This window comes from Hippopotamus amphibius, chromosome 1 (genome assembly GCF_030028045.1).
Source record: "Hippopotamus amphibius kiboko isolate mHipAmp2 chromosome 1, mHipAmp2.hap2, whole genome shotgun sequence".
Classification (NCBI taxonomy): Eukaryota; Metazoa; Chordata; class Mammalia; order Artiodactyla; family Hippopotamidae; genus Hippopotamus; species Hippopotamus amphibius.
In genome coordinates, this window is record NC_080186.1 from 19,789,995 (window position 1) to 19,800,496 (window position 10,502).

The following is a 10,502-nucleotide window of genomic DNA, read 5'->3' on the forward strand; positions in this document are numbered from 1 at the left end:
CATGGAAAAAAAAAACACAGTAGCTCATATATCAGATACTGTTAGGTATTTTATTCATCTGAGGCTTACTTTGTTCAAAGGGAAGGAGGGTATTTGATGCTGACTTGAAGCCAAGGGGACGTGAAGGAAGCTAGAGGGAGCAGTTCCTTTCTGCTGCTCTTTGCTGCTGCCTCTCCCACTACTCGCTCCGCTGTCACACTCATGCTTGGAATATTCTAATAGGAACCCAACTTTGTAATTTAAATCATACCCCTGTTGCTTTTCTCCTTCCTGCTTTCTGTATCATTTGATTCATCCTGGTTCCAAAATGGCTTTCATCTCTACTATATCATTTTTTTAAATATGCCACCATGCTCTCTTACACTTCAAATATATTACTATCTTCTGTAGGACCCAAAGTGAGTGCAACTCAAATGCAACCTCTTTCTTTTTTCAGCATTTAAATTTCCAAAGGGCTACTCCTGAGTGTTCTTCCCCTAGCAGACCAGGGAGCATCAAAGCATGATGGAAATTGCATGGGCTTCAGAACAAAGTGGTCCCGGGTTTAAATCCTACTCAGTCATTAATAACTGAATGACTTTGGGCAAGATACATACCTTTCAGGGCCTCAGCTTTCCACTGGGCTGGGCACTAGGGATTTGGCAAGGACAAAAAAGGGGAGACAGTCTCGGCCCTCATGGCGCTCACAGGCCAGTGGCAAGAGGATGGACACAAGTCATCACCCAGTGAACACTCAGCAGAGACAGGAGGGTGCGGTCAGCAGGAGTGCAGACTCTGGAGCCTGACTGCATCATTTAGAATCCCAGCTCTGTCACTCAGCCTCTCCGTGCCCCAGTTTCCTCCTCTGTAAAATGGGTGATGGAGCTAGAAGAGGGTTGTTGTGATGAGTGAGAGATGAGTCTGTGTAAGCACTGAGAGCAGCGCCTGGCACACGTGTGTTAACTCTTGTGATTATTATCGTTACAAAGAGTAAAGTGACAGGAAAGTTTAGGGTGTGTTGAGAATCGAGGAGTTGAGGGCTGGGGGTAGGGTCTGATTTAGATGAAAGGAGCAGGGAAAGCTTTGTGAGGAAGTAGAAACAGAAACCTCACAAGTTAACAACACAGAGACCGCGAGAGAAGCACAGAAAGGGAAGCAGCCCTGCCGCAGGCAGGAGCTGGTTGTATCCCTTGGCCTGACACTCAGAGATAGTCCATCCTCTGAGAAAAGTGTTTCAGCGCAAGAGGTAGAGCCATAGTTCAAAAGCAACACCGTCTTCAGCTGCCCTGGTGACTGCTGAGCTCAAAATGTGGCTCCGGGAGACTGAGCTCTTTGCTTCGTCGCACCTACCTAAACACAGTTCCTCTTCACACGCACACCATGGCCCAAGGGCCGCATCTGGCCTGCCACCTTTTCTTGTACCACTCTCGGGCTAGGAACGGTTTTTTGAGTTTTTCTGTGGCTTAAAAAAAAACACAAGGACAGTATGTGGCTCACAGTGCTTAAAATGTTTACTGTTTGGCACATTTACAGGAAAAGTGTGTCTCGCCTTACAAACCACGAAAGCTGGAGTCAAATCCATTTGGGATTGATGGGTCCAAGAGGGCATTGTGTTGGGTGAGCCCTGCCTTCTCACTAATGGTGGATCTTTGATCTTCCAGGACAAATTCTTCAGAAAGACCAGGAAATCAAGGACCTAAAACAGAAGATAGCCGAAGTCATGGCCGTCATGCCCAGCATAACATACAGTGCTGCCACCAGCCCCTTGAGCCCCGTTTCCCCCCACTACTCTTCCAAATTTGTGGAGACCAGCCCCTCTGGACTTGATCCCAATGCCTCTGTTTACCAGCCCCTGAAGAAATGAAGGCCAGCAGTGTGTTTTGTCCAGCCATTTGGTTATCAGAAGGCATTGCAAAGGAGCGTCTCTGGCAGTCAAGATTTAAAAAAGTTTATATTGTATTTTGTGGGACTGTATATGTTGTCATTTTTAAAAAGGGGGGGGAAGATAACATCGAAGTCTGATTAGATCTGCCCATCAGTTTTCTTGTAAATTTTTAGAAGACCTCACAGAACTTTGCAGTTTATTTTTCTCGGCCAATACATTAAAAACCATTCTTGGATTTCAAGTAGCCAGTTTTGCCTTTTATGTATTCTTACAGTTTCCTCTTGAAAAAAAAAGCAGAGTTTTTGCTTCTCAACGTTTGTTTTGTTTTGTTTTGTTTTGTTCTTAAATCAGCAAGCAAAACCTGCACATTGGATTCACATGGGATGATAATGGAACCTTTCAGTTTTTAGTGTGAAAGCATTGAATAACCTAACACAGCTTTGATGCTGTAGCTGCATTAAAGATGATTATTGATATTACAGAAAACAAAATTTGATTACCCCTCCAAGGACCAAATTCTAGGAATGTCATTTCAGCCGAGGGGAGAGACTCAGGTGATGAGACTAGCTGTGAGGATGTAACAAGGGGTTGTGTCTGAAATGTGTATCTTCCCATCAGTGTGTTCAGTCTTAGAAAATTGCTAGCAGCAGTCTTGTTCACAGTGCCTTGGGAAAAGACATTTCAAGAGGAAACTTGATTTTAAACGATTTCCCCCTTTACCATCATCTATCTTCTCTCTGTATCAAGCTCACTACGGATCCTGCTGTAAAACTGGTGGGTAGCTGGGCCGTTTGTTACCACCTCAGCCACACCTTCTGTTTCCTTTCATAGAAAGCACCACAGTGTTCTGGACGTGTCTTGAGGCAAGCACCTGGGAAGGGGAGCTGGGCGGTGTTTGTGTTCGAGAGACTGCAATGCCGTCTAATAAAAGCTGCAGTTCTAGGTTTGGTTTTGTTTTACTTTTTAAAAAATTTCCTTTAATTGTGCTTTCCACGCTTCGTCATCTTGTTTGACGATTTAAAAGAAACTTGACAATTCCTCAGCTCTTATGCCAGGGAGGGTTTTGGTTTTTGTTTTTTTAAAGAGTTTAAAACTCAAAACTCTGCACAAAGATTGCGGTTTCAAGTGTATATTATACGTTGGTAGAAAAGTGTTTGCACTGGCAACCTTTGGAAGTGTTCAAGAATCGGGGGGGGTAGAGGGAGGGGCCGGGGAGGGGGGCAAAGCAAAATTGTACTTGGAAACGAGGAAGATTAAGAAACCAAATAGATTGGTTTTGCTTCCTTGCCATGGATTCTGGAAGGACATAGTTCTTCTAAAACGTCCTGTTAATTGACATGTACGTCTCATTTAAAGCAATTAAGCAGGACAAGCAAGTCAGCAAAACAGAAGTATTAAAAAGAATCATCCTTTTAATCACAGATCTTATTTTGGGATTAAAAACTTCTAGCTTTAGCCAGGTGTGCATGTTGCTGCCATTTTGCATTTTTGAATCATCTTGTGTAACTGTCACCATGGAAGTGTTACTCAGAATTGTCATAGATTTTTTTCATCTTTGTGCAAAAACATGGAAAATTGTCGCTGACTTTGTGTTGAGGTTTCCCCCGTTTTGCTGCCTTTTGGGACACTATTTTGGTTAAATACTTGGTCTTGGCTGCATTCTTTTTTTTTTTTCCTGTGGGGTTCAAAAGAATAAACATTTTCTTACAGATAAAACTAGTTTTCTGCCTTTTTAACTTTTCAGGAGGGCACAACAAGGTAGATTGTTCTGAATGGGCCTTAGATTTTCACTCTTGTTCTGTCCTCATTTCCGCACCCTGTCAGTGGCAGTGTCCCATGCAGTGGGGCACAGGTACAGGACTTGGGATGAATCCATCCAGGCTCTCAAGTGGTTTTCGTTCTAGTCTTACTTCGGATGTATCCGTTTTCAGTCTCTCTCCCTCCCTCTTCCTTCCCCTCCTTTGTTCGCTCTTTCTCCCTCTCTCCCTTTTCCTTTCTCTCTGGCATCTGATTAGAACCAAGGCTCACTTGTTTCCTGGTACATCCCTCCTGTCCTAAAAAAGCATGTTAGGGGTACGGTTGGAAGGTAGTTGGTGAGAAGTTTTTGAGAGCAAATTTCCATTTTCCAGAATCTTGTTGAGCCACTTTGTGACCAATACCGTATTGGGTTTCCTATCTGCTACAAATCCTGAACTGATCTCCAAGGTAACCACTTCTATAGTCCTCCCTTGTTTCTAGAGGCTTTGTCTGTTTTTATCCTTTGAGAAGCCAGCTGCCCCTCTCAGCCTCTGTTTTCCTCTCTTGACCATTGTTACAATTGATCTTGGCTCCAGTTTCGGAAAATTCTGCTCTTGGCACCTCAGCCCTGTCCCTGTTGCTGGATAGCCTTCCTGAGTCTCGGCCATTTAGGCTCTCACAAACATACAACACTTAATACCCTGAGCAGAGTTCCCCAGGGAAACACCTAGGCTTGGCTTTTGCCTTCGCCCTCTCTGAAGGAACGTGTCTGCCCAGAGCGTTCTCGTCATCCTGTTCTTTTCCTCCAAGGATGTCTCCAGTTGTTGTCTTTGTTATTCTAGGCCCATCATGAAATGGTTCTGTCTTAGTACAGTATCATTTATTACATGCCATAAAGCAGTGTTTGCCATTCTGGATGGTTAAATATTTACAGAAAGAGCGGGCTGAGTGTGTTTTGACTGGCCAAAGAACCTCTCTTTATTGACGTCTCCCAACTTGACAGTAGGGAAAAGAGCTGTTGTGTGCCCATTCTCTCTGTGATCATCTTTCCAAGACATCCTATAAAGTGAGAATGAATAATTCCTTATGGCTCCCAGCCTGAAGGAAGGGAATAGTCCTTTCTCCTGGCATCCCAGTTGCCCAGTCTCACACGGCTGTATCATTCGGGCTGTGGCAAGCCACCTGGAAGGGCTGAACATTTCTAACAGCTGCTATCAGATTGTTTCTTGCGAAATTCACGTCACACCAGAGGGAGATAAACAGGTGAACTGGAAACCCACCCCAAAGCCAATTCATTGAAGGCCAACCAGTGAACTGTTTTCAGGTGGGCCACAGCAGCTAGACCTGGTTAGCTTAAAGGGCTTCTGAGTCCTATAAATGCCTGCTTTTCTGTGACTCTCAGTGATGTTTACCACTGAGCTGGCTTCCTCACAGGCCTGCAGCATCTCCCCTCCTTAAAGGCCCTAGTCTGCTTGTAGGCCAGGCAAAGCCCTCTAGACAGGGGTGGGAGTCTGCTCCCAGCTTTGCCACCAGCACAACTTCTCTGGGGTGGGTGCTCTTTCCTCACCTTTAAGAAGAAGTATTGTTCCTGGCTGCCCAGCCTGCTGGAAGCAGTTGCTGTGGGAATCAGGGTGAAGAGTGCACTGCGAACTAGCCAGGGCCTCCAACGAGGTCAGGAGCCGGAGCTTGCAGCAGGGAGTAACCGGGAGGCCGCCCTAGCTAGGAGTCCGCATTCTGGGCCAGGTCTGTCCCCGCAACCTGACTCCCAAATGAGCTTCTCAGCAGAGTGGTCTGCACTGTGGGCCTGCAGCATCAGCACCCAGGAGCTCTTTCCCAGCCTCTCATCTAAATCCACACTTTAACAACAACTCTAGCGATTTCCTTGGTGGCACAGTGGTTAGGGACCCGCCTGCCAATGCCGGGGACACAGGTTCGATCCCTGGTTGACGATTCCACATGCGGCAGAGCAACTAAGCCCGTGCGCCACAACTAAGCCTGTGCGCCACAACTATTGAGCCTGCGCTCTAGAGCCCTTGAGCCACAACTGTTGAGCCCATGTGCCACAACTACGGAAGCAAGTGTGCAGAGCCTGTGCTCCACAACAAGAGAAGCCACTGCACTGAGAAAGAAGTCTGTGCACTGCAATGAAGAATAGCCCTGCTTGCCACAACTAGAGAAAGCCCATGCGCAGCAACAAAGACCCAGTGCAGCCAATAAATAAAATACATTTATTTATTTAAAAAAGCAAAACAAAAATGTCTCCGGGTGACTGAGTTGTTTGTGAATTGTTTAGAAGCCCTGTCTAAGCTGACTTTCTTAACCCAAAGACTTTCAACATCGTCACTCTCCCTTCTAGCTCAGCTTTGAAAATTTAGAATAAGAGCTTAGTTGATGAGAGGCAAGCTGGAGATGAACTCAAAGTGTTACACATTTTGCTTATTTTGTTTTATCTCTCCCCTCCCCCCATTAGAATGTAAAGTCTATGAGGGCAGGGACTTTCATCCGTTTACTGCTGTAACCCAAGAACCTAGAACAATGACTGCCACATAGTAGGTGCTCAATGAATACTTATCAAATGAATAGTTAATTAATAGATTAGACAAGTAACCTGAAATATGGTGTCTTAACTGAATCAGAGCCTCTCTGTAATAGTACTATTGGAAGGACAGTGTAAACAGAATTGTTTCTAGTAGAGGAGAAAATTTGAAGTGGCATATTTGCCATGACATCTTCCATCTGCCTGTCTCTGGTTTCTGCTGAAACCTTGTTTTTCTTGTCAGATTGTCTCTACAAACTCCTGCTTGACTTTCCCAGGTGCAAAGATTTCCTAAACAGCTGGATGCCCTGAAAACAATCACTTATCTGTCAGGGAAGCCTCGCTGTAGGGAACCTGCTGGGGGCCTAGCTGTTTTTCACCCAGTTGGAGCCTCAGACCCAATTTCCCCAAGTGCCAGCACCGTTGCATCTTGAGTCAATGTGGGGCTTTTTCATTTTGACAGTAATCGAATTATAAAGCATTTCCTCCAGGAAGGTATCTGGTTAAAGACTGAGCCATCTGCCCAAGGGGACCACAGTTCTTTTCTTGGCCCCCTCCTTCCTTGGGCTCACTTTGTTTCTGCTTTATTGCTACCTCAATGTTTGTTTTTCATGCCTCTGCCTCTGCCTCAAGTTCAAGTCTTGCATCCGCTCAGGATGGGCTTGCTAGGGTTCTGGCATCACCCTGCCCTTATACATCTGATCTCTGTCCTAAGAATCCAAGGCTTAGCTTCACACAACGTGGTGTGGCGTTTTAAGCCTCATCCAAGAAGCCTGGACAGTTTACTCTGGGCAGTGGTCCATTCTGTCTCTCTTCCCCAGCTCTGCAGCCTCCAGACACCTCAGGGCTGAGAGGGAGGTGGGGCCACGTGTGGGCAAGGACCTTGAGGAGCTGTTTGCTCAGCACCAGTGCCTTCTGCCTTCAGAAGCTCTTCGCCATTCCCTTCCCTTTGGTCCGCAGAGCCTGTGTTCTTTTGACACGTTATCTGGTTCCAGGCCTGTACTTATCTAGAACAATGGGTCTCAAACTTTAGGGTTTATCAGAAGTGCCTAAGTGGCTTGTTAAATTACTGAGCCCCACCCTCAGAGTTTCTGATTCAAAAGAACTGAGGTAGGATCTGAAATTTTGTTTCTAAGTTCCTAAGTGAGGCTGGGTCCTGGGACCCCACTTTGAGAACCACTGACTTGAGAGTGAGGGCCAGACCTGGGGCCCAGCCCTGCGAAGCCATCCCCTCCAGCTGCCACCAGAGGGCACATGCGATCTTAGCGAGATGTCTTTTTTCACCTCCAGCTCCAGTGCCACTGGACAGCAGAGGTTCTTCCCTAAAGATTTCTTTCTTTCTAATTGTACTTTGATATTATATATTAGGAAGAAGAAATATTGATCTAAAAAATTAGGTGGGTTCTCAAAGTCTGTCTCTGACAATCAAAGATCTGAGGGACCAGCCTTTTAAAGGTGTTGAATGTCCAGACTTTCAAGAATTGGAACTCTGTTTCCATAGGAAAAGACTCTGGGGGGCCCACCTCCCCAGCACACTGAAGTAGGAACTTTCTTTCAGAACCCAAGGGGCAGTTAAGATTATAGGTGACTCATTTTCTTCTTTATATTTCACTGTATATTCCAAATTTTCCACAATAAACCTAATATTACTTTTATAATAAAAAATAATTTAAAAACACACTTTAGGGACTTCCTAGGTGGCACAGTGGTTAAGAATCTGCCTGCCAATGCAGGGGACACGGGTTCGATCCCTGGTCAGGAAAGATCCCACATGCCACAGAGCAACTAAGCCCGTGTGCCACAACTACTGAGCCTGTGCTCTAGAACCCTTGAGCCACAACTGTTGAAACCGTGTGCCACAACTACTGGAGCACACGCACCTGGAGCTGTGCTCTGCAACAAGAGAAGCCACTGCAATGAGCCCACACACCACAATGAAGAGTAGCCCCCGCTCGCTGCAACTATAGAAAGCCCGTGTGCAGCAACGAAGACCCAAAGCAGCCAATAAACAAAATAAGTAAATAAATAAATTTATTTTTAAAAAAACACACACTTTAAATGTAATTAAAAGCCAAAACAACAACTCAACATTCGAAAATTGGGAGATTTCACGCCCAGAGTTTTGTTTGTTTTCTGCTAAAAAAATCTGCATATCTTGGCATCTCAGGGCTGGCATCCCTCTGCGTGCACTGCAGAGCCTGGGGGAGCAGTAGGCCTCAGGTCTCAACCCTGGTCACTCGTTAGAACCACCTGGGGAGCTCTTAAAACTGCCCATCCACAGGGCCCACCCCCAAAGAGCCCGCTTTCACCAAGCTGGGAGGAACCAGCTTTGTTTTAACTCCACAGGGGTTTCTAATGTGCAGCCAGGGCTGAGAAACGGAACTAGAGGGTAATGAGAAGAAAGCTCAGTCCTGACCGGGGCCGGGGGACTCAGACAGGTGTTACGGGTGTCTGTGGGCCTGGGGCCGGGCCAGGACCGAAGGTGTTTTTCGCTGGCCAAGCTGAGCTGTCTGGGAAGCCAGTCTGTCTTGCCCACCGTCCCTGCAGAGACCCTAGCCGGCTCTCTGCTGCCGTCTGGCCCCTGGGCTTCCCTCCGGCACCTGGGCTTCCCTCCTGGCCCTTGTCCTGGACTCCCCTTGCCAACCACATTCATCACACGGATTTTACCCGTTCAACTGTTAGCCCTCCGGTTTCCAAAAAGAAATTCCGTCAGCATCATCATAAATTTGTTGTAACTGTGTGTTCTCTTCTCATCTGAGGTTTTTATATTGCCACAGACACGGACTGTGGCCAGTATGAAACCAAAAGGGAACTGAATGGAGACGAACAGGGCGAGCACGTACAGGGTTGTCTGGAAGCTGAGAAACCAGCTGGGAAAGACGGGAGTCAGCCAGTGCAGGCTCTTGGAGGCAGGACGTGCTCACTGGGGCCTGGGCCCTGCCCCTGGGGTGAATGAGTCCATGACTTGGCCTCCCTTGAGCAAGAGTGTGTGGTAGACGTGTGGGATGATTCCCGACCATGCACTGCAGCCCACTGAGAGGATTATACATCCACCCTCCTGGGTGTCAGCTGGGTTCTGGAATGTGAGTGGACATTACCTGTGCCAGATCTGAGCAGAAGCTTTAAATGCACCTGAGGGGTTCAGGCTAGCCTCTGGCTCTCTCTGCCAGGAGAACAGCATTTCCCAGAGAGGGGCCACACCTGGCTGGGAGCTGAGCTGAGTCAAAACCAACCCTCAGACCCGTGAGCAAAAAAAGAACGTTATTAGCGTAAGGCACTGAGGGTTGGGGGCTGTTACCACCGCCAAAGCTGACTGATAGAAAGTGTGCAAGCTTGAGTCTTCTGCCCTCCCATTGGCTGAAACTTGGGGTGGAGAGTGGGAGACTGGGCCCCCTCAGCTTCATGGTGGGGGACAGAGCTTTTGTCCCCTGCCCCAAGCTGCACACAAAAATAGGTTGTTACAAAAAGGAAGCAAGGTGCTGCTGGGCTGGGGGGCCGTGAAGCCCACAAACGGCCACCACACCTATAGTTCTAGTAGCCAAAGCCCAAGGCAGTGGGTCCTAGCCTTCCCGCCACCAGGCCCCTTTCATTCTCTTCCTCTCCCATGAGCTCCACGTTTAAGGATTTTACAAAAACAAAAAAAGCAACTACCTGTGTTATTAATTACTTCCAATATTGTATTAGTCTAGGAGGTAACTGCTCATAGAACTTCTGATCCACTGCAGGGACTAGTGGAACTGAAAAGCAAGAGAATTCTGTCTTTCAAGTCACCTGTGCAGCCTTTTTGAAACATCAAATATAGGTTTGGGAGAGCACATTACAACTTCCCAGGCTTCTATATTGCTGGGCCCCTGACTGTGGGAACTGACAGCTTAATGTGCTCCCTGTCCTGAGAGCACATCATCCCAGCAGCCACACCAGAAGCCAAAAATGTCCTGAGAACCAAAGGAATTAGGCCAGCAGGGGCACCGCAGCCATCAAGGCAGGCGGTACAGCGGGTACGGGGCCTTTGTGGAGGAGGCCTGTGTGCAAGGCTGTCTGCCCACAGATCAGCCTCGAAGGAATAAACTGCATTCCTTGTGAGAGCAGAGGGGGGTGACGTGACCCCCCCCCCCAGGATGCTTTCATTCTGACAGAGCTTGGACCAAGTCACCTGAACTCTCTGTGCCTCACTTTCCTCATCTGTCAAATGGTATGATGAAAACAGTCCCCAGGTCACACTGTTGCTGTGAGGATTCAGTGAATCGGTACCGGCCGGGCACTGGGCTGGTTCGCACTTCACCTCACCCACCACGTCCCTTGCCCTCCCTGCTGTTTTAGGAGGAACATACAAGGAGTAGGCTGGGGAGTTTGTTGCGAGAATGG

The 10,502-nt window shown here is 47.3% G+C and overlaps 1 protein-coding gene across 1 annotated transcript in view; it reads left to right on the forward strand.

Annotated features, from left to right (window-relative positions):
• Positions 1-2,806, forward strand: part of MACO1 (macoilin 1) — a 53,547-nt gene extending 50,741 nt beyond the window's left edge. The window contains exon 11 of the mRNA XM_057700711.1: positions 1,641-2,806. Within this exon, the coding sequence (XP_057556694.1) occupies positions 1,641-1,843 (203 nt within the window). The 3' untranslated portion in view covers positions 1,844-2,806. The remainder of the gene's footprint in view (positions 1-1,640) is intronic.
• Positions 2,807-10,502: the final 7,696 nt, after the last annotated feature.